Here is a 20,870-nt window from a genome sequence, read left to right as displayed (position 1 = left end):
CACCTACATTTTCGGTATCTGCAATAGTCATGCTCTTGCATGCTCTTTTTTCCTATTTAGTCGGATATCAATCCCACTGATTTTTTTAGAAGGCGTAGAGGGCTCTTTAAAGATGTCTTTACTATGTAGACTGACAAGGAGTCGGAATAGTTCAATGTCACAGATAAGATGCTAAATTTGATACATACTATATCCCGAGTTTCTGTTGCAAAAAAAAATTCGGTGCTTTGTTAATCACCTTCAATTTTCCACTATACATCTTCCTATGGACATATTATTGGTTGAACAATGAGACTACATCACGCAGTGAGAGCAACAAAATGAGCCTCATCTTCATGTTCTAGGTGAACACACTGAGACACCTCGAGCACCTCCACCGGCCACTGAGCAGTCTCGAAATGGTCAGCTTTTGGTACAAGGTCCCCTTTGCCTAACTGCTCAATCTGAACATCCTCATGATTTGGATACGCAACTTTATGCACAGTATACCACGGCCTCTGGAACAGGCTATCCAATGCTTCAAGTGACCGTCCTGTGGTATCCTACTCATTTCTTTAGCAAATTTTAGTATATTTCGACGACACAGGGGACATACCGGCATAGCGAAGAAAACATAGATCAACGAAATAAAGCAGATGCAAGCGAAGAAAAGAAAAGCTCCCCACTTCTGGCTCGCAGCAAGTAAACTGGGCATAGCGCGTGAACACCCAAAGTAAAATGCCCAGTGAAATCCCATTGAGATGGACATGCTGAAAGATCTAATTTTTGTCGGGAAGATTTCCGAGCCGATAAGGTACGGCATACTGAACCACCCAATGCTCCATGCAACAGCGTGGAAGAAGATAGCTATAATGGCACCCACTGAGGCCCGAGAGACAGTCGGCGTAGCCGCAATATACTCGGAAGTCATGTTCTTCGTTCCGCCAAGATAGCCACCCACGTAGACGAGTGTGATGATTTGGAGGGAAATTCCTACCAGCAGGGAGCGACGACGACCAACGAAATCAACGATAAAAAGTGCGAATGCAAGTGTGCTGACAAACTTAACAACGCCGTAGATACCTGTAGCGAGGAACTTGGCTTCATCGCCGTCAATTCCTAGGTAGCCAAAGATTGTAGGAGAGTATTGGGTGATGGCATTTGCGCCGGACCACTGAGAGAAAAGGGTTGCCATGAAGATGAGGAAGAATCGGCGCCTATTTTCAATTGGGACAAGAGTTTCTTTAAGAAGATCCCATTGGCTGCTTTTGCTAGTTGCTTCAGCTTCGTGGAGAATTCGTGCGTCCATACCGGCAACCTCAGCTTGAAGAACTGGATGGTCCATGGGGAGGTGGCGTAGCTTGGACATTGATGACATTGCTTTTTCGCGTTGACCAACATACAAAAGCCAGCGAGGAGACTCGGGACAGATAAATATCCCTAGACCCCAGATAATCGCTGGCAGAATCTGAAGAAGGGTTGGGAGCATCCATTGTGTGTCTGTGTTGGCGAATCTCTTGGTCACGCCGTAGTTGATGAAGAATCCGAATACCACGCCGAGTTGTTGGCATGCTGCGTATTGAAGGGTCAACAAGCCACGAATGGCTTTAGGAGCTATCTAATTCGCACATTAGCTAAGCATCCGCCATGATACATATGGTGATGAGGTTCTCACTTCAGCGATATAGATGGGTGGGATGACTGTCGTCGCCCCAATACCAATCCCGGTAACAAATCTGGATGCATACATCCCCGAAAGACTCCCACCATTAAGACCTTGACCTAGAACACCTGCAATATATATTACTGTGGCTATTAACAAAGTCCACCTTCGTCCAAATCGATCATTTAGAGGTAAACACTAGTCGAACGTTAGACTTAACTTCCATCGTTGGGCTTTGTTCAGAGACATACCCCAAGACATCCAAAAACTGCACCAGCTGTAGCGATGGAGACCAACCACCCTTTCGTATTTGCATAGCTGTCATCTGACTCGGTGTCGAGACCAAATGACTTTTTAAAGTGTGCTTGAACAACAATTGACGCGATATTTCCTAATAAATGTGAGCTATCGACTAGATGGATATTTGCAGGAGCTCAACTTACCTTCATCAAATCCTTTTGAAACACCGGAGAAAGCGAATATACATGTGCATATCAAAACATACCAATTAAAAATTCCCTTTGGCGAATCTCTAATCGCTTGTTTGGTTTCTGAAATAAGGCCCATTATATTCTAATTTCTCCGAATTTTGGTTTAAAAGCGGCTACCCCACGTAAATCACAGAGCTAGGGCCACCCTTTTGAATGCTCTACCTCAAGGAGTTCACATAAGCGTTGTCCGGGGTACAGGTAGAATGCTGGGGTAGCGGAAGTTAAACCGATTGTCGGCATATGTCCGTCAGTCTTGATGCTCGGACACTTAAAGCTCTGCAGTTTCAACATAAAAGTATATTTTCTGTGGATCTTTTATTCCATCCGACCCTCACACTTGATCACACCTTCATAATTAGCGATGAATTTTTACCTCGCTCCGCCGGTCATTCAAGCGCAAATCTTTGTCCGCATACCTGATGCATTGCGGTGCACCGGACAGCCGACCGAGTGGAAAGGTGGATCAGCGCTTCCTTCGTCGGAGATATTCCTAGAAGGTCCGACGTATTTCAATGGAAATCTTTATGTGACAGATATTCCATACGGCCGGGTATTGAAGATTGATTCGCAGAAGCAAGTATCAGAGTGCGTACGTTATGATGGTGAACCCAACGGGACTGCCATGAGAGCAGACGGGACCATACTTGTCGCGGACTATAAGCAGGTATGTCTGAATTTTATCCTCTCACTAGCACGAATGCTAAGGAAGCAGGGCTTGCTTTTGTTCGATCCCTCTAAAGGTGAAATATCTCCTTTCCTTACTCGTCGAAATCTCGAACGCTTTAAGGGACCCAACGACTTGATAGTCTCATCGAAAAATGAGGTCTATTTCACCGATCAAGGTCAAACTGGAATAACGGACCAGACAGGTTGTGTGTATCGGCTTTTTCCCGATGGAAGACTGGACTGTCTTGTGAGCAACGGTGTGTCACCTAATGGCATCGCTCTATCCCCAGATGAGCGGTTCCTATATGTAGCCATGACTCGGTCAAATTCCGTCTGGCGGCTTCCCCTCAATTCAGATGGAAGTACGACAAAGGCGGGGCTATTCTTTCAGTCTTTTGGCTGTGCCGGTCCTGACGGGCTTGCTTTTGATGAAGAGGGAAATCTGTTTATCTGTCACCCTAGTCTTGGCTCTGTGTTCGTCGTTGATGCGGATGGGGCTCCCAAGGCGCGAATTGTTAGTGCCATCGGTGGTGGAAAGAACTTGACAAACTGCACATTCGGAGGTGAAGATGGCAAGACTCTCTTCATTACTGACAGTATTCAGGGGAATATTCAGACTGTTAGGTGGCATTGTCGAGGCGCTGTGAGGATGAAATAGAAGGTCTGCGATGGGGTGATCCTTCTCAAAACCACGATCGTTTGTTGAGAGGATAGACATTCATGATATCCTTGAAAGGCTGCGTAGGTGAGGAATGCCATGAATGGATTTTAGGGGTGCCTGAGGCATGAATGCTTGAACTGAGCTAGAGCCATAGATGCATGCATGCTTCAAAATGCTGTCACTACGTGATAGAAAACATTGATGGACTTTAACTTTATGATTGTGTTATCTGTTCCTCAATTACGTAGACTAATGAGGTATTCATACAAATTGTTAACTGCAGCCATGGCACTCGCAGTTTGTGCTTGCCGTGTCGCAGCTCCAATATGAGGTGTGCTGACGACATTCAAATTTTTCCATAACGCTTCATACTTTTGCACGCTTGGGGGCTCCTGCTCATGACAATCAAGTCCAGCGCCCCAAAGATGTCCTTCGGCAAGGGCTTTCGTCAGATCCGTTTCATTCACAATACCACCCCTTGCCGCGTTGATTAAAATCGCATTCTGCTTCATTGAGAGTAGTTCCTTGTAAGAGATCATATTGCGTGTTTCATTCGTCAAGGGAACATGAATGGAAAGAACATCGGCGTTCTGGATGACCTCTTGGACATCCTGGACTCTCTTGTGGTCGATGTGAGGCCAGGCGTTATCCGGCATGAAAACATCATAAGCGATGACTTCAGCGTCGAAAGCTCCGCGAAAAATCTCTGCAACTGTACGGCCGATGTTACCCATGCCGATAATGCCAAGTGTTTTCTTATGAAGAGTCAACCCGTTGCAAGTCGCCTTTGGAACCGGCTTTGTCATCTGACGAGTTGTGATGGATCGAATATCTCGAGCCACTGTCATTGTAAGAGCTAAGACAAGCTCGGCAACGTCTCGTGCATTTGCGCCAGGTGTGTTGCATATCTTGATACCGCGCTTTGCACATGCATCTTGATCGATCTTGTCGATCCCCACCCCATGCTTTCCGATGGCGATCAAGCTTGTGCAACTTGCAACATCATCGGCGGTGAGGTAGGAGCCTCGAATCAAAAGAGCTGATGCATTTTGACGCCATTCATGAAATCCATGATCTTGGGGCTGAATCACATTGAAGAGAGTTTTAGCATGGGCGAGGGCCTCGTCGTTCCATGCATCAAGGATGTAGACAGTCGGCTTAGACGGAGAGTTAACGGCCGACTGGGGCTGGTCCCCGTTGTCAATAACACCTGGAGCCATGATAGAGAAAAAGCAAAGATGGGTTGAAGTATAGTGGTAGTTGAATAATTCCAGCAAGATCATGCGCATGGTGCTGCTGAAATATACTTGCATCATGCAGGAGAGGCATTGTAGGCAACGGAACTTTGCCGTCGGGGCATTTCCGTCGGCCTTCTGTTGATTACTCTCGCCCGCTGGAGTTGACCGTGGTAAAACTTCACCCCACAGTTTCGGCTATGAGCTCTTGAATATTATCTGGAATCATCGGAGGAAGCTCATGGATGATCTGGTCGGGATTCGGGTTACTCGAGACGGCGTCGGAGAGTGCCCAAAGTACCCGGCGAAACACTTTAAGGCCAGCAAATCTCTCCCCTATTGTAGTTAACAAAGATGTGCACTTATTTATAGTGCTCACGCCCGCAAATGTCGGGCCTAGCTTTCCAGAAAGACAAATGATGACTACACCCGCTGCGAATATGTCGTATCCCTCCACAAATCCGCCCGTGAATTCACCATTGTCAGAGCTTTCGTACTCTTGTTTAATGTATTCCGAGCAGGTCAGCATGATATCTCTCTCAACGGTCTGAGGAATGTGGATCATGTTAGACTCAAATTTGATGGACCCCGTCCCCTTCAAAATCTCGATCATGGTTCTACTTGACAGCTGCATGATTATCCGTGGGATATATTTGGAGGAAATTGAGTCTCCTTTGAAATCCCGGGCGGAGTCTCGCCAACAGCATAAATTACTGTAATGAAAAAGAGCGCCATCCGATACTTCACCCCGAATTCCAGATATGAGCCTGGCGTGCATGATAGACTGGTGCGCGAATACATTCTTCATATGCGGAGAGTCATTGAGGTACTGATCAGGGGCCTGTTCATAGTAGTTGCAGTAAGCATCTGTTTCTGATAACAAAATAGTAGATTTTGATAAAACAAAATGGGGACCAACCTGTACAGTAATATCATCGTCCTCAATGTTGAAGGGCCGATCTAAAATTGTGCTTATTGTCCTATGACTTCGTCAGAACATATTTGTCAAACTTTCGATATGACTGCCTACCGATCAAAAGAATACAGACTCCAAAATATATTTCGCCGCATCAAAAGGGTGTCCGAAGGTATATTGATCGATGAATCTGGATCATTATGAAACCTAAAGGCAATCGCCTTCTTTATCGCTAGCCCAACAAGATGCCATGTCGAGCCACCACGTGGGTTTTTCATAGAATATAGAATCAAAGACAACATGCATTGTAATATCTCAATTCGGTTCCCTGACCCCATTATTCTTGGCAGAAGCTTCGTTGCTTTTTGGTGGAGACTATCAGCCAGGCCTTGGAGGCTTCCCGACTCTGGGGAGAGTAAAACGCCCGTGGCCACAGACATGTAGACAACAAAGGTCTTTGCGGCAAATTTTGAAGCGTAATTATCTCCTGAGTCTCCCGAGTCCCTGAAAAGCGTATTGAAGTCTGTCCATAACTGCGTCGAGTCAAGATGGATCAGTTGCAGCCCCATAACTTCAATAAAACGGGTACAGAAAAGGATAGCTAAGTCTTTTTGAAGATGAATAGTTTGGTCATTAATTGTCGTAATTTTATGCCCGTAGGGATCGACACTCGACTGAGACGGAGTTGCGCCCGACAGAGCTAATGCAGCTCGAACCATACGACCCATCGCGAGGTCCTCGGAGAAACCGCTCATTTCATCGCGTGGTTCGGCCATTGCACTGCGTGACAAAAATCCGATCTCCCCCATCGCAGCCTGCAACGTGCTGTCATTAGAACCCTGCGTTGACGTCCCCATTTGATTATCGGCATCGCCCCTGTGATGGGACGGGGAGCGAGGTGTCCGTGGTAATTCAGCTGGAGCATGACTGGGCTGCGATGCTCTCTGGCGTCGCAGCTGATCATCTAGGCTGTCTCTTTTTCTCTTTAAGGTGTTGAGATAGCTATGAATCGTCAGAAATGTGCTCTATATGAATGACAGGGCGCTCGACATCTTACCTTGGGATAGCGGCATGGGACAGATTACCCCCGCTATTGCTTATTGGCCCAATGGGAAATTTGCGGGGGATGCATTGTGCATTGACTTCAACGCATCCTGAACATGCAGGCAAAATTCGATCACACTGTTTTTGTAAACTGAGTTGCTTGTTCGAGCAGGACAGGGTAACAAGGAGTTACAGGTATAGAGGATGGACGCCAAACCTTTTGCTTTCGTTTCCAGCATCTTTCACAGGCTTGACCCCGTTGCCTTGGTGAGCTGCAAGTTCCCGATGCCACTGGGCTGCTTTCCCCCATGTTGCGATGAGTTGAGTTGTTGCAGACGGGAAGTCGGAGGTGTCGGCGGAGGAAGTCCAGGCCTCCTAAATTGTGGGGCGCAGCTGCCGGGTCCAAGCGAAGCCGTCAAGTCTATGGGGCTTGGACCTTTTAACATTCTCACAACGCCCGCCACTACATAATCGAAACCTTAGGGAAGTATAACTCGCATGATTCATAGAGATCAATACTGCCATTCAATATGGAGCTCAACATGGAAGGGATGTGGGACACTCATCTCCACCTTTTTGATCCGGATCTCTATCCATACAAATCTACACGCACCTACACCCCGTCTCCGGCTTCCCTAGATGCTTGGATTGAGCAGATCCGAGCGGATCGCTTGGTTCTGGTTCAAGCTTCCATAGAAGATGGACCCGCAGGATTAATCGGTCATCTTGGCCGTATTCGAAATGATTACCCCCGCCTATTAGCCCGTGGCATAATTTGCATGGACGAGAGCTGGGAGAAACTGACCCAAGCGGATTGTGACACCCTGCACAATCTGGGTGTCCGATACTGTCGTATTCATGGCTTCTTTGGTGGAGGGAGAACCGATACACTTGCTATAAAAGAACAAATTAGTGTCTTCGCCAACTCATATCCGTGCAGGACATTTGGATGGGGTCTCTCCGCGCAGCTTCCTCTAGATACCTGGTCCTCTCTGAAAGATTTTCTGCTCAATGATCCAGAAGTTTCCCATCTCTCAGTCATTGCCGATCATGTTGGCTGCGCGAAACCCACCGATATCGGCCAGTCCAGCCTTCATGATTTTGTGCAGCTACTACAATCCGGCAGGATTAATGTGAAGATTTCAGCCCTATATCGCCGATCTGGTGAAAGCCTAGCTGATATGAAATCAATCATTCGATTATATGCAGATAGTGCTCCCTTTGCACTAATATGGGGTAGCGACTGGCCTCACGTGGATTCCTCCAGCCGCAGCTCAAAAGATCGAGTGACATCCATAGCGGCGGATCCCAATAACGAGATCATGCTTTTACGAAGTTGGCTATCGAAAGATCAATTTCGAAGTATGTTGGTTGACAATCCAGAGCGATTATTTGCACATTAAAGAAACTTTCGCACCCCAATAGCAGCTCTCATTTTTAGCCGATATACTATCTTCAATAAGCAGACATCAAACGACGCATATTTCATTATGAATCTCACCAGCAGGATGCTAGCATTAATTTTACTCTATACCTATTCCCGTTCATAATTGTATTTCTTTAGTCAGTTCGAGATTTTTTATCAAGTAATCACGTAGCGGCGGCAATTAGCGGAGGGTCCGAAGAGGCGGGTGGTTGCCACTCCTTGTCGGCAATTTTCCGACATGCCAAGAGTCGTCGAATTCTGGGGAAAACGAGGGGATTTTCAGTCTGGGGTACATGCCAGTCCCTCTGCTCTGGAGCATGGAGCTAGAGCTTGAACTACCATAAATAACAGAGCACGCCGCGCCCATTATGTGGCCGACAATTGTGCGCCTCTGATCCCTTGCAACTTTCCAATTCTATCTAGCCGAGATGGCTACTCGGACTTCTCCCTCCAACAAATCACTCAACCCTGAGATCCCAACAAAAAATAAGAATGACTCTTGGGTTGAGGACACGACTCCTACCGACCCATCTGATGTCGTTGCTATCTATCGCTCATACGAACCCGAGTTTCGTGCAAGCACTGAGCGGCAACTTCGAAAGAAGATTGACACAAGAATCCTCCCTCTCATTGTTTTGATTTATCTCTTCAACTATTTAGACCGAAACTCGATCACCCAAGCTCGTCTATATGGGCTTCAAGAAGATACTGGCCTCCAGGGGGCTCAGTATCAGACTGCGATTTCGATTTTCTCAGCGGGGTATATTCTCATGCAATTGCCATCCACAATCATGATGACAAAGTTTCGGCCTTCTATATACCTGGTATGAAATCCTTCTCTATATGTATCTTTGCGGTCAAGACATATTTGCTTATTCAATTAATAGCCAACATGTATCATACTCTGGGCCTTTGTTAGCGGATGTACTGCTGCTACATTCAACACGCCCGGAATTCTCATGGTTCGCTTCTTTCTCGGATTTGTCGAAGCTCCATTCTTCCCTGGTGCAGTTTATTTCCTGAGCTGCTGGTATACAAAACGCGAGATTGGTGTGAGAATGGCTCTGCTCATCTGTGGTATTCTACTCTCAAATGCATTTGCTGGACTGATATCGGCTGGTATCTTGTCTGGGATGGGAGGAGTTGCTGGTTTAGCCGCATGGAGGTGGCTCTTTATTCTTGAAGGAATAGCTACGCTATTGCTTGGCACTATTGCTCTTTTTGTTCTTCCTGATTTTCCTGGAACGACCAAATGGCTCACTGAAGCCGAGAAAGTTGTGGCCCAAGCACGTCTAGCCGTTGATGCCGGCAATGATGTTCTTCTTGACGCCGAGGAGGTTCCATTGATGCGAGGTCTCATCTGGGCTGTGAAGGATGTCCGCACCTGGATCTTTGCTTGTATGCAAATGTCCACGACTGCATCTATTTCGTATTCCCACTTCTTTCCTACGCTTATCAAACAACTTGGCTTCAAAAGTAATACAATTGTGCTTTTGCTTACTTCCCCGCCATATTTTGTGGCATTTCTCTGGGCGCTATCATGGGCATGGCTAGCAGATAGGAAACAGATGCGCTCTGTACCTTCAGGGGTCTCTCAAATAGCTGCGATTGTTGGAACTATTCTACTTATTGCTGTGACAGATCAGCTCTGGGCTCGCTATGTCTTCACAATTCTCGTCTGCTGTGGTACTTTTGGAGTATACTCTACGACATACGCTTGGTTGTCCTCGACTCTCACACAGCCACCAATCAAGCGCGCCGTCGCGATTGGGCTAGCTAACACATGCGCAAATTGTGCATCTCTGTTTGCTAATTACTTTTGGCTTGATGAATATGGGCCCGAATATCGAGAGTCCTGGGGCTGTCTTTTGGCTTTTCAGGCACTAGGGATGGCCTGTATCCTGACACTCCGCTTGCTTCTTCAGCGCAGCAACAAGAAATTTGAGACTTTGGCTAATGAGACCGACTTGAACGATTTCGATCACATTTCACGCCTTAGCCCGGATGAGCGAAATGCAGTGCAGAACAATTTCAGATATGTTGTTTAGTTGAAGTTAGATAACTTCAAGTTTTGGAATTGAATGAGAAGTAGTGATGAATCAATCGAAGCAAGTTACCAATTATAGAATATTATAAACCCGAATTGATAATTTAACAGCTCAAAATATGTATGCAGTAAATGCACATACGTAGTCAACTGGTGATGGGAGTCGGCAAATGGCACCAAAGCTGACTGCCGGTGGTGATGCGGGCGTTTGTTCGGTTTGACACCGCTCTGGGAAGGTGGGGAACTTCCTTTGCCAGGACTCCTGTTCGGAGATTTTCCGCTGGTATATTCTACACTTAAATGCTCCCCAGATGAGGAGCAAGAGGTAATATGGAGACGAATGAAGTCAATGAAGACACCTCATTGATGGAAGATGACACTACTCGTCTTCCAAGGCTACCGGCATGTCGCTTCTGTCACACAAGAAAAACGAAGGTGCGACTCACAACCATATATTTACAACTTTAGGATATCCAAGCTGATCGGCTTCATAGTGCGATAATATGCGGCCGCGATGCAGTTTATGTATAAAGCACGGTCAAGAATGTATGACATTGATTGTGGATGATAGCGAGTCTGTCACTAGACAGTATGAAAGCCGCCCCCAGAGAACCAGCTATATTAATTGACATACCAATTTCAATCAGATACATTGGAGATCTAGAACAAGAAGTCAGATCTCTGGAGGAGGAGCTTGCAGCGGGTGATCAGAGCCACTCAATCCCCACCGTGACGGCCTCTGCTGAGCACGCGGAACATATTGGATCACACGAGGGTCGAGAACCTTCCCCTAATTTTATCGAGGGTGGCGGCTTGAGGTTAGACATGTTCACATCTACTGAAATACTTTCCTTCTAACTGCAGCAGTTTTATACGACATCTCTTTGCAGATACCGGATGGCGAGAGCACGATTCTAGTTTGCTTCGGAACCTTTCTAAGGGTTCGGGGCCAGCTGAAGCAGGAGTCAAGTCAGCCCCTCTCCCATCGGTGGAGCAGGGTAGGGTGGTCTTTGATAAATAGTAAGTTTACTACGCAAATTTACTGGCGCTTTGTCTTGGGTCCGATTCCATAAGCGTGTGCTGATTATATAAGTCTCAATGGATCGCACGTGCAAAATCCATTTCTTCTTCGCCGCAATGTCCAAGGCATATATAGCAGGGTGTTTCTGCCAAGCTCTGAAGATCAACAACCCCGTACTTCTGAGCAAAGTACGAAGCATGATTTCTTCAGAGCTTTCATGATTCTTGCCATTGGATCGGTACTTTCTTATCGTAATGGAGAATTCCCACATCATCCCTATGGTTATTATCTTTCCGCATTGAAATTCTTTGATGATGGTTTCCTTGCCGGAGGCCTCGCCTCAATACAGGACCTCCTCCTTGTTGCCCGATTTGCAATATATCATCATGTTGGTAAGATTTCCCTTATTAGAAACGTTATTTAATGTTACGGTATATCCAGCCGGTATCTAATTTGCTCACAGGAACCTCGATCTGGGAAGTCACTCGACTAGGTATGCGAATGTGCATAGAGCAAGGTCTACATAGGCCCACTCTTCCAAGCCGCAAAATAGGTTTATTACGGGACCAACTTCAACGACGAGTCTTCTGGGAGTGTTACATGATTGATCGTTATAGTTCTATTACATTAACTCGTCCGTTTGCCATCGGAGACGGACATATCAAAATAGGATTTCCAGTGGATGCAAACGATGAGGAAATTGAAGCTGCAGAGGCATCTGGTGCTTTTCCGGATCTTGACTCTTTTGGATCTGCGTCTTCCCTCACGGTAGGGGGGGGAAGAGCAACCGAAATGTCTGTCTTTTTTGCTTGCCTCAGGCTCCGCCAAATCACATCTAAAATTCATACTTCTTTTGGAGAGAAGGCGATTCGCCAAACCTTGGCGAACAGGACCACGGCTAGAGGAGTCATCTACTCTAATCTAGACAAACTACTCAAGGAGCTTCAACAATGGCGCTCTTCTACTCCATTATTTCACTCTCCGCAAAACCTCTATCAAATGCAAGAGTGGTACGACCTTCTGCTACTTAGGGAGCGCTTGCTGCTGATCAGGAAAACAATTGATATTGTTCCAAAACACGGTAACATTCCACCGCGAGATCTCTTATCCCTTTGTCTCGAATGCGCTGTCGGGGCCATAACAGGCTTCTGTCGACTATTCGAACAAAAGAAGATCACGTTTACACGCAGTTACTTTCAAATGCTATTTACCGCAGGTGTTTCCGTTATGTTTTGCTTGTCAGTCGTGAGAGACTTTGGTCAAAGTCTCGTCCGAAACGGCACTGATGCAGTAATTATGGGTGAAACCGCGTTGAAGAAAATGAGCGAGGAGCTTCCTGATGCAAAACGCTATGTTGCCGTCTACGAAGCATTGCGTCTGTACGTTATTCGCAAATATAGCCGCCAGCTGCAAGTTGAATCTACACGGAATGCTCATCATACGTCTGAGATGCAAAACGAAGTCTCTCGGTCTACGCAGTTGGCCTCTATGTCCAACCCGAGATTATGGAATGGCCAATACAACAATCAGAATAATTTTGAAGCCCCAGGGATCTTCTCTTCGGGGGCCAATCTATCTCCCAGCACCCATGCACATTCTTCGCTTCATGCTCCTTTCAACGAAGCTGCATTCACCCCTGACCAGATTACCAGTATACAAGGCGACACGAATGTATCAGAAGGTTCTATATTATCTTGGAATGTATTTGAAGATAACGCATTGTGGGATATGGAGGCTGGCTTGAATGAGTATGCCTATGGAGATCCCCCAATCAATTTCAACTTGGATGATCCATATGAATTGCCCAATCTATGGGGATGATGGCCATTTATGTAATGAAATAAATACAATAATGATAAGACAGATCAAACTCAGCAACTAGATAGACTATTTACTTTGCTTTTGCAACCTTTGATCAATCTCTTCGTAATTTTGAACAATTTGCTTGAACGCCTTCTGCAAGATTGCTCCATCTTGCCCACTCAACGACCAGGTAGCACCTAGCGAGAACCACCGCTCCAAAAGATCCAGACGTCCTCCAATGCCACCAACACCGATAGGCTTGCCGTATTTCTTTCCAGCATTGATAATTTTGGTTACAGAGTCCAGATACAGGGGGTCATCATATTTTCCGGGGATGCCCAGATCCGTAGTGAGGTCGTTGGAGCCAATCAAAACCCCATCGACACCCTCAATCGCGAAGATCTCCTCTGCAAGATCCACAGCCCCCGGAGTTTCAATCATTGGAATAAGCATCGTTTGTGAGTTTAATGCCTCATTTTGCTTAAGTGTTGGAATGTGTTGAAAGTTGAAAGCTGGCTGATTGTTTGTGCAGCCACGAGCACCAATAGGCGCATACTTTGCGTGGTGTACAATATCTCGAACTTCTTGGACTGACTCAATATGTGGGATCACAACGGCTGCGGCTCCGGCGTCGAGAATGCGACTAATGTGCCAATGAGATTTGGAAGGAGAGCGGACGACAGGCGAGACACCCACGTAGTTGCAGGCAAGGATGAGTTGCGAGACCTCACGAAGCGAGAAGGCCGAGTGCTCCATGTCGATGAAGACGCCGTGAAAGCCGGCCATCTTGGCCATCATTGGAATTTCATTCCCGATGGCATACTTGATAGTCACGATTGGTGTGACTTGGCCATTCAAAATGCGAGTCCGGAAGGGATTCGGCACGGTAAATTGTTGTTCTCCAATAGATCCCATCGTGAGTAGATTTTGCAGGTTTGATAGACTACTGGTCTGTATACTTAGTATGCTCGCCTTCTTCCAAGGTTTATATGTTGATGCGTGGGATTACCATTGGCGGGAAATATCCGACGCGATGGAGAATCCCCGGTCGGCTCGGACAAGGCGCAAGTCTACGCTCCTTGCTCTCTACACTTGGCTATTACTCTATTACTCTAGTCAAAGTCATGAAATGGATCGATGGGTGTTCATTTTCTTTTTCATCGGCTGAAAGCTACGACTCGGATAAAATATGTACACATTTGCGACCCTAATTGCGGATTCTCTGACTTCATATACATAGAGATGTCCTATCACACACTTTCCGTATTCTGCAATCCAAGCAAAGCTCACGCATAGGCCCAAGCTCAAGGGTTGTCATATTGCATTTCCCAAATACCCTCTACAGCTCCAGTGATCAACCACGGATAATAGTCCGGGCTCTCATTTTTGCTGGAAGTCCGTGCTCAATAAGAGCAGCATCGGAGTTCCCTGCGTAGGTGGATGTCGAAAGCGTGGCACGGAATTGTCGGGATTTTACCGCAAAAGAGGAGTCGCCTATAAACAAGTTGCATTGTCAAAATTTTGATCGTATACGGGTCTGTGGAAAATACTGGACTCTAACATAACATCGTTAGATCTAGAATGATGTCATACTATCCTATTTTCGCGGACTTACCTCTGAAAAAAGATGGGCCACATGGAAATGCATGGGGACTATGGGGTCCAGAAGATCAAGTTGGAACTTTGAATCATCTTACCGAAGAGACGGTCGCAAGAGCTGCAAAGGAACAGATCAAGTCTGGCAAAAGCCTATCTCTCAAGTGAGTGAATCTATACTAAGTTGAGGGATAAAGCAACAAATCTGAATTCGCATATAGTTGGACCTTGACTGGATCATCCTATCCTCTCTTGAGTCGCAAAACTTTGGATCTCAAAATCATCAACAAGGCCCCTATGAAGATCGCACATGACGATGAGGTAAACTTGCAGCATTAAAATTATTCTATGGCATCTTTTAAGGCTAGTCTGCTAACCTTCTACAGTGGTCATTCAATTCACAATGCAGTTCTCAATGGGATGGTTTTCGACATTATGCATATCAAAAAGAGGCCGTAAGTAGATAATCTTTTAGCAACAAGAGCAAAATATTAATAATATCAAGCTTTACTACATGGGCCGAACTGCGGCGGAATTCGCAAGTTCTCCAGTACCAAATGGAATTCAACGTGAGAATCTACACCTAAAATTATAAGTGCGAATGGAAGATCACTTATACTAACATTTGAGAATTCCGCAGACATCGCCAATAAAGGTATTGCAGGTCGCGCTATATTGATAGACTGGTACAAATGGGCCGAAAAGAACGGTCGCACTATCGATGCCATGACTGCTCATGCTGTCTCTTTCCCCGAGCTCCTTGAGGTTCTAAAAGACCAGGGGCTATCAGAAGGGTCTTTCAGACCTGGAGACATTATCCTGTTTCGATTCGGGTATATTCGCCAGTACGAAAATATGGCGGAGGAAAAGCGAGCTCATTTGGATGAGCTGTATAAAAAGCAAAAACCCGAGAATATCGGCATTCAACCTTCAGAAGAGCTATTGAAATTTCTTTGGGATAAAAGAATTGCAGCTGTTGCAGCGGATACCCGATCTTTTGAGGTTTGGCCTTGTACAGAAAATCAATGGCATCTGCATGAGTGGCTATTGGCAGGCTGGGGGATGCCGATCGGGGAATTATTCTATCTCGAAGAATTGAGCCGAGCATCCGACGAAGCTGGAAGATATACCTTCTTTCTCACTAGCTCACCTATGAATGTAAGGCTTTCCTAACTCCTTCCTCATGCACGGAATAAAACTTACTGAATTCTGTATACAGGCGCCCGGAGCAGTTGCAAGCCCACCTAATGCATTGGCATTTTTCTAGGTCATCAAAGTAGATTTTAAATAAACTGAACGAATATCCCTGTGGAAGTTTATTGATATTGATATTTTTAGTGTTTCTATGATAGAGAGGTTTGACAGCTTTTACCATTCATACGTATTTTAGTCAAGGCATCAGTAATTTTTAAAGTTTTCGCCTCTACGACTACCGAAGTCTAAGTTCTGAAGGGTGAATTCAATATTCAAGTTGATAAATAGTAAGTGAGAGGAAATGTTATTCAAGTTCAAGTTCAAGTTAAAATGACCTTCGGGACAACCTCGGGGCCCCTCGGGAGACTGTCACTAGCAGGAATTATTGTCATGGATAGTAGGTTTTCAATCGGAGAGGATTATAATATCCTGTCTAGGAGCCCACTGCTAGTTCAATACCAACTCAATAGCATCATATACTCGGATTTTTAGCCCGAAAATTACAGTGTATAGATGTAAAGAGGGCTCTTCTCCCCCATTGCAACGAGTTTGTCTGGCGTAAATTGTTCTCGAGTCTGACTTTCTGGAATAGACCTCTTGACCTTGTTCAGACGCCAAAGGAAAAACTCAAGTATACAGCAAGTAACTATTCCTAACACAATTATTCCGATTGATACACCGTATCCAATAGTATAGTGCGGTGCCTGCCATTCAAGAAAGACATTTGTGCCAATGAAACCTAGAATAAAATTCATCATGTTAATTTTAGAAAATATTGAACGATGACGGGTTGAGAATCGCATTCTTGTGGGCGCAAACCTACTTCCTGTATTTCCAGCAGCCAGTAGCCAAGCTATTCCAATTGATCGTTTCCAAGATTGGGGCAGATTGTTTCCAGTCCAGGCCGAGATACCCGGAAGCAATGGATAGATACCAATCTGAGCCAATATAATTGCGAAATACATCGGAGCTTTGTATTGCTCAATGTTTGCGGAAAGAACGAAAAGCATAATGAAAGAGATAAGCATCACAATCATCGGCGCAACGATAAAGGGGAATCGCCAACTGAAACGATCGGCAAGGCGGCCACTGAGCCAACTTGAGACAGCACCACAGAAATAGGGCGGGATAGTCAAAAGTTGTGCTTTAGATGCTTCAAACCCCAGCTTGTTGATAATTGTTGGCATGGTGTAAGAGAATGCTGCATTCGGAGCTGCATTTACCATGGCCAACACCACAGCAAGAAGTATCTTCCAGTCAAGCATCGTGCCGAGAAGCATTGACCATGAAAATTGATCACCCTCACCCTCGGCAGATCGAGCACCAGCTTGTCGGAATCGCAGATCAATGAATCTTTGTTCCTCTGGTGTCAACCATTTAACTTTCCCTGGGCCATCTGGGAGCAAAAATGGTAGAGCTAGACCGAATGCTACCGGGACTAAGCCTTCAAGAATGAAAATCCAACGCCATCCGGCGATATTTTGAAGACCCCCCATGTTAGCAATACCATAGGCTAGAAGACCACTAAATGCCCCAGAAATGGCTGACGCGGTATATAAAAGGGCGAGGCGTTGTTGGATTTCATGTGGCGGATACCATTGAGTAACCAAATACACTGCACCGGGAAAGAACCCTGCCTGAAAGCCAAGGGTCAGTTTAATATAGACAAAATTGCAGAACTATATCATTCCGAAACTCACTTCGCAAATGCCTAGAAATACCCGACAAACTGTAAGGCTTGCAAACCCCTTTACTGCCCCCATACAAGCCATTACTATTCCCCAAGCGACGACTTGGAGTGACAGCCAAAGACTTGGACGCGTTTTCTTCAAAACAATATTTGACGGAATTTCTAAACATGCATTAGCGCTCAAAAAAATCACGATGTGCTATAGGGTAAGATATCTCAAACACATACCGAATATGATATAAGGCACAAAGAAAAGAGTACTTGCAATGTTATACTGGTTCCCAACCAAGCCCAAGTCATCATTCATTCCTTCAATTTTGGCATTTCCCATGTTGTTGCGATCAACATGAGAGCAAAGGTAAAGAAAGGCGAGGACAGGAAGTAGATGGAAGTCAATCTTTCGAATCACTTCCTTTCCTTTGGTGCCTTCATATCGAAAGAGAATGTCGGCATCCTCATCAGAAAATCCAGGTAAGGCAACAGACTCGATAAATTTCTCCTCCAATTTCCCCTTCTCCTCCTCGTCAATATGACCATGTGACATTTCTGCTTCTGAATGACTATTAAGATTATTGAATAATGTCCGGCTCAAGATGCTAAGGCGCAGAACCACTCCAAGGCTCGGCTGGTAAGATGGAAAACAGAACTGAGAAAAAGGCTCTTTAAGTCTCCTGAAAGAGAGTACGCATCTGTCCAGTGATCCTGTCAACAGTTAGACTGCCTATACATTGACCGCTTTTTCTTAATAGGGCTAGATCATCGGTACCCCATGGGGTAATGTCTGCCGGAACTTTACCGACCGTAAGGTATCAGGAGCTATCTATAGACCCGTCGGAGAAATGCCGGTTTTGATTTACTACTGAATCTTCGTCAGCAAAATATTAGGCTAGATTTTTCCAATGATGTACGGACTGGATGAGAATTTCGGAAAAGGCCAAAGAAAAGAAGGAAACAATACACAGACGCATACAGGGGACAATAGCGCTTGGCGGGGAAAAGCTGGTGCTATATCAACCTTTACCGTAGGTACTACACTGATATTTGCTACTATTTATACTGTAAGCTCTATACGGATAGAAAAGCAAGTGGAAAGACAAGTGGAAAGACGATTAGAAAGATAAATAAAAAGACGATTAGAAAGGCGAACAGAGAATTATCTTTCAGAAGTACTACTAGTACTTTAGATTATATCCCCTAGTAAGTATATTTAAGAAGCAACAACGTTCATATCTCGGAGATATAATCACGAAATATGCTAGAGACAAACAACTTTATGGAAAGGCATGGAGTGGGAGATAGAGGAGGATGCCCATGGCACAGGCTGAGGGTCTCTTATAGCTGCACATAATCTATCAGGACCTATACCATAAGAGAGGTCTCTAAAAATCTGCATTTCCTAGCTTGTCTTCTTCCCTAAAGATCTACAATTGTTTATTGACAATGAAAAGAAAGACCAGAAACGGCGACAAGAGATATTTCAGAATGATGGCACGCTGCCAAGTCGAGCAGTTCCATCGGCTGTTGATTATTTCAACCATAAGAGAAACATCCTATCAGCTGACTCTAAGGGTGGTCTCGACCGGCGGATTACATTGCTTCCCTTCCACCGCGACTATTCCACTGGCTACAACCCTACCTTTACTGATCATAAATCGTGGAATGGTAATCCGATCGCCACACTTAGGCGGTTCTTCCATGCGCTAATGAGCCCATATTTCACTATGATGGATGCTCAGATCAGGGCCGAAGGTCTCTACTGGCATATTAAAGCCTACCAAAAACAAAGTTAGAGTCTGTACAAGCGTCTTTGGTAATTTTTACATTTTTGAATTTTTGCATGGTCAATGTTTAAGTACAGACTGTCTGAGAGTATCCTTTTCCTTCCGCACATGTTCCATCATTTCTTTTCCTTATTATCCTTCTCGTCTGGGGGTACATATTTCAATATCCGTTAATTCCTCGAGTCCATTTCGGTCGTTTTTGAAGCTTCTTTGAATGTCTTGCACCAGATAGGTAGTTGGTATAAATCGTGTGAATCAAATCGAACGTCTTTTCGGTATTGCTGATCTTTGAGATAGGAGAGGTTGCGAGATATCGAGCTCTGAAACGAATCGGGGGCTTTATCTTCAAAGTGTGAAGAGGGGCTCTCTCTGACCTCAGCCTTCGTATCATCCCCGCAAATAGACGCTTGGTGGCTCCATGTTAGGTCCCTGGTGATTCCGAACCCCAAGCCGACCCACTTTGTGACGATAAGAGCAATTTTGTTGTCAAATTTTCGAATCTCAATACGGCATTCTGTGTTGCAGATGTCGCATCGGGGGGAATAATAGTTGTCGTCTTCGGGTTTCTCTTCGGGTTTCTCTTCGGGTTTCTCTTCAGATTTTTGTGGGTTTTTAAAGAGACTGCTGATGTGGCACATAGGCATCGGATCACACAGCTTTACGTGTGAGCATATTTGAAGGATCCAGGGGGGACGAAGATCCGGTGAATGCAGTTTTCCAGTATACTGTGGCAATGTTGTCAAGTCTTCTTTGTCGTTGGCAAGCACAATGTCTTGCATCCTTATGCAAAGACCAAGGCTAGAAGATTTGGGACAAATTTGTGCTTCTCTCGAGAAGAGTGATGTCATTTCCGAATCGGTCGAAGTTTTAGCGTATTCGCAGATCTGTGTATAATTCAGAGATTCGGTGCTGATCCCAAACCCAGGTCCATATTGGAATCGTTTCATAGCGAGCTTCACTTGGGTAAAGTAGATGTTGTTTGCCAGGTAGACTGCTAATTTATGAGCTATCATGTAAGGCTGCCAGGTTGACAAGGGTTTTTGAGAGCACGGGCGTGGGCAAATTGATCCATGTTGTACGCCGCTCATGCCATAACTTTCCGATCCATCATACTCGTGAAGAATGTCGCAAACATCGCAAGTGAAGTATCTTGGGTGTTCTCGTTCCAATTGACTCAAAAACAACATCTTTTCCTCTCTTGTACGTCCCAACTTCTTTGCGTGTTTTCCAAGTAGTTGAAAATGTCGATGGTTGCATAGAGAAAAGCAAATGATATCAGCAAGTGGAAGATAATCGGCGATGCAGAGTATGAGCTCGGGGAGAAGCCCAGGAAGTGAAGTCATCTTGGGAAAGGGCTCGTTCTCTTGATGTTCAATACCAGGACGAGAACTAGTCGCTTCGTATATGGGGGCGACAGAGCTTGGAACTAATTCTGTCGAAGACTGCATGGTTGGTTTTCACAGATGGTAACAATAATAAAAATAGTGATGCAAATAGTAATGATGCCAACGATTTTGAGTTTGTTGGCGGTTGAAGTAGATGGAGAAAGAAAAAACGAAATTGGGAATTGGGAGAAACAACTTCAATATATGAAGAGCGCCGAAACCATTTTAGTCTCTTTGCCCATGGAACGCAGAAGATCTTCCACTAGTCACAG

At 45.3% G+C, this 20,870-nt stretch overlaps 12 protein-coding genes across 12 annotated transcripts; 6 read left to right on the top strand and 6 right to left on the bottom strand.

The window, feature by feature from the left end:
• Nucleotides 1–299: 299 nt before the first annotated feature.
• N7478_006309 (uncharacterized protein) lies at nucleotides 300–2,209 on the bottom strand (the record flags this gene model as incomplete). Its single annotated transcript, XM_056922523.1, has 5 exons — nucleotides 300–542; nucleotides 596–1,597; nucleotides 1,655–1,840; nucleotides 1,894–2,033; nucleotides 2,086–2,209. 5 exons carry the CDS (start codon nucleotides 2,207–2,209, stop codon nucleotides 300–302), a joined length of 1,695 nt encoding a protein of 564 aa, XP_056780560.1.
• Nucleotides 2,210–2,494: 285 nt separating this feature from the next.
• Nucleotides 2,495–3,457, top strand: N7478_006308 (SMP-30/gluconolactonase/LRE family protein; the record flags this gene model as incomplete). Its single annotated transcript, XM_056922522.1, has 1 exon — nucleotides 2,495–3,457. The coding sequence occupies one exon, from the start codon at nucleotides 2,495–2,497 to the stop codon at nucleotides 3,455–3,457; it is 963 nt and encodes a 320-aa protein (XP_056780559.1).
• A 239-nt stretch (nucleotides 3,458–3,696) lies between these two features.
• N7478_006307 (uncharacterized protein) lies at nucleotides 3,697–4,680 on the bottom strand (the record flags this gene model as incomplete). Its single annotated transcript, XM_056922521.1, has 1 exon — nucleotides 3,697–4,680. The coding sequence occupies one exon, from the start codon at nucleotides 4,678–4,680 to the stop codon at nucleotides 3,697–3,699; it is 984 nt and encodes a 327-aa protein (XP_056780558.1).
• Nucleotides 4,681–4,876: 196 nt separating this feature from the next.
• Nucleotides 4,877–5,308, bottom strand: N7478_006306 (uncharacterized protein; the record flags this gene model as incomplete). The annotated part of the gene is made up of 1 exon (XM_056922520.1): nucleotides 4,877–5,308. One exon carries the CDS (start codon nucleotides 5,306–5,308, stop codon nucleotides 4,877–4,879), a length of 432 nt encoding a protein of 143 aa, XP_056780557.1.
• Nucleotides 5,309–7,185: 1,877 nt separating this feature from the next.
• On the top strand, nucleotides 7,186–8,058 carry N7478_006305 (uncharacterized protein; the record flags this gene model as incomplete). Its single annotated transcript, XM_056922519.1, has 1 exon — nucleotides 7,186–8,058. The coding sequence occupies one exon, from the start codon at nucleotides 7,186–7,188 to the stop codon at nucleotides 8,056–8,058; it is 873 nt and encodes a 290-aa protein (XP_056780556.1).
• A 451-nt stretch (nucleotides 8,059–8,509) lies between these two features.
• On the top strand, nucleotides 8,510–10,129 carry N7478_006304 (uncharacterized protein; the record flags this gene model as incomplete). The annotated part of the gene is made up of 2 exons (XM_056922518.1): nucleotides 8,510–8,905; nucleotides 8,969–10,129. 2 exons carry the CDS (start codon nucleotides 8,510–8,512, stop codon nucleotides 10,127–10,129), a joined length of 1,557 nt encoding a protein of 518 aa, XP_056780555.1.
• A 547-nt stretch (nucleotides 10,130–10,676) lies between these two features.
• Nucleotides 10,677–11,149, top strand: N7478_006303 (uncharacterized protein; the record flags this gene model as incomplete). The annotated part of the gene is made up of 3 exons (XM_056922517.1): nucleotides 10,677–10,717; nucleotides 10,776–10,946; nucleotides 10,996–11,149. The coding sequence occupies 3 exons, from the start codon at nucleotides 10,677–10,679 to the stop codon at nucleotides 11,147–11,149; spliced, it is 366 nt and encodes a 121-aa protein (XP_056780554.1).
• A 386-nt stretch (nucleotides 11,150–11,535) lies between these two features.
• On the top strand, nucleotides 11,536–12,970 carry N7478_006302 (fungal specific transcription factor domain-containing protein; the record flags this gene model as incomplete). The annotated part of the gene is made up of 2 exons (XM_056922516.1): nucleotides 11,536–11,541; nucleotides 11,591–12,970. The coding sequence occupies 2 exons, from the start codon at nucleotides 11,536–11,538 to the stop codon at nucleotides 12,968–12,970; spliced, it is 1,386 nt and encodes a 461-aa protein (XP_056780553.1).
• Nucleotides 12,971–13,036: 66 nt separating this feature from the next.
• N7478_006301 (HpcH/HpaI aldolase family protein) lies at nucleotides 13,037–13,867 on the bottom strand (the record flags this gene model as incomplete). The annotated part of the gene is made up of 1 exon (XM_056922515.1): nucleotides 13,037–13,867. The coding sequence occupies one exon, from the start codon at nucleotides 13,865–13,867 to the stop codon at nucleotides 13,037–13,039; it is 831 nt and encodes a 276-aa protein (XP_056780552.1).
• Nucleotides 13,868–14,533: 666 nt separating this feature from the next.
• N7478_006300 (uncharacterized protein) lies at nucleotides 14,534–15,815 on the top strand (the record flags this gene model as incomplete). Its single annotated transcript, XM_056922514.1, has 6 exons — nucleotides 14,534–14,712; nucleotides 14,770–14,869; nucleotides 14,935–15,003; nucleotides 15,054–15,117; nucleotides 15,189–15,706; nucleotides 15,768–15,815. The coding sequence occupies 6 exons, from the start codon at nucleotides 14,534–14,536 to the stop codon at nucleotides 15,813–15,815; spliced, it is 978 nt and encodes a 325-aa protein (XP_056780551.1).
• Nucleotides 15,816–16,242: 427 nt separating this feature from the next.
• Nucleotides 16,243–17,976, bottom strand: N7478_006299 (MFS transporter; the record flags this gene model as incomplete). Its single annotated transcript, XM_056922513.1, has 4 exons — nucleotides 16,243–16,481; nucleotides 16,566–17,379; nucleotides 17,443–17,594; nucleotides 17,661–17,976. 4 exons carry the CDS (start codon nucleotides 17,974–17,976, stop codon nucleotides 16,243–16,245), a joined length of 1,521 nt encoding a protein of 506 aa, XP_056780550.1.
• A 1,407-nt stretch (nucleotides 17,977–19,383) lies between these two features.
• On the bottom strand, nucleotides 19,384–20,226 carry N7478_006298 (uncharacterized protein; the record flags this gene model as incomplete). The annotated part of the gene is made up of 1 exon (XM_056922512.1): nucleotides 19,384–20,226. One exon carries the CDS (start codon nucleotides 20,224–20,226, stop codon nucleotides 19,384–19,386), a length of 843 nt encoding a protein of 280 aa, XP_056780549.1.
• Between the last annotated feature and the right edge of the window lie 644 nt (nucleotides 20,227–20,870).

Source organism: Penicillium angulare (assembly GCF_028827245.1).
Source record: "Penicillium angulare strain IBT 27051 chromosome Unknown utg000004l_segment0_segment0, whole genome shotgun sequence".
NCBI classification, from domain to species: domain Eukaryota; kingdom Fungi; phylum Ascomycota; class Eurotiomycetes; order Eurotiales; family Aspergillaceae; genus Penicillium; species Penicillium angulare.
This window is presented reverse-complemented; position numbering and strand designations above follow the sequence as displayed.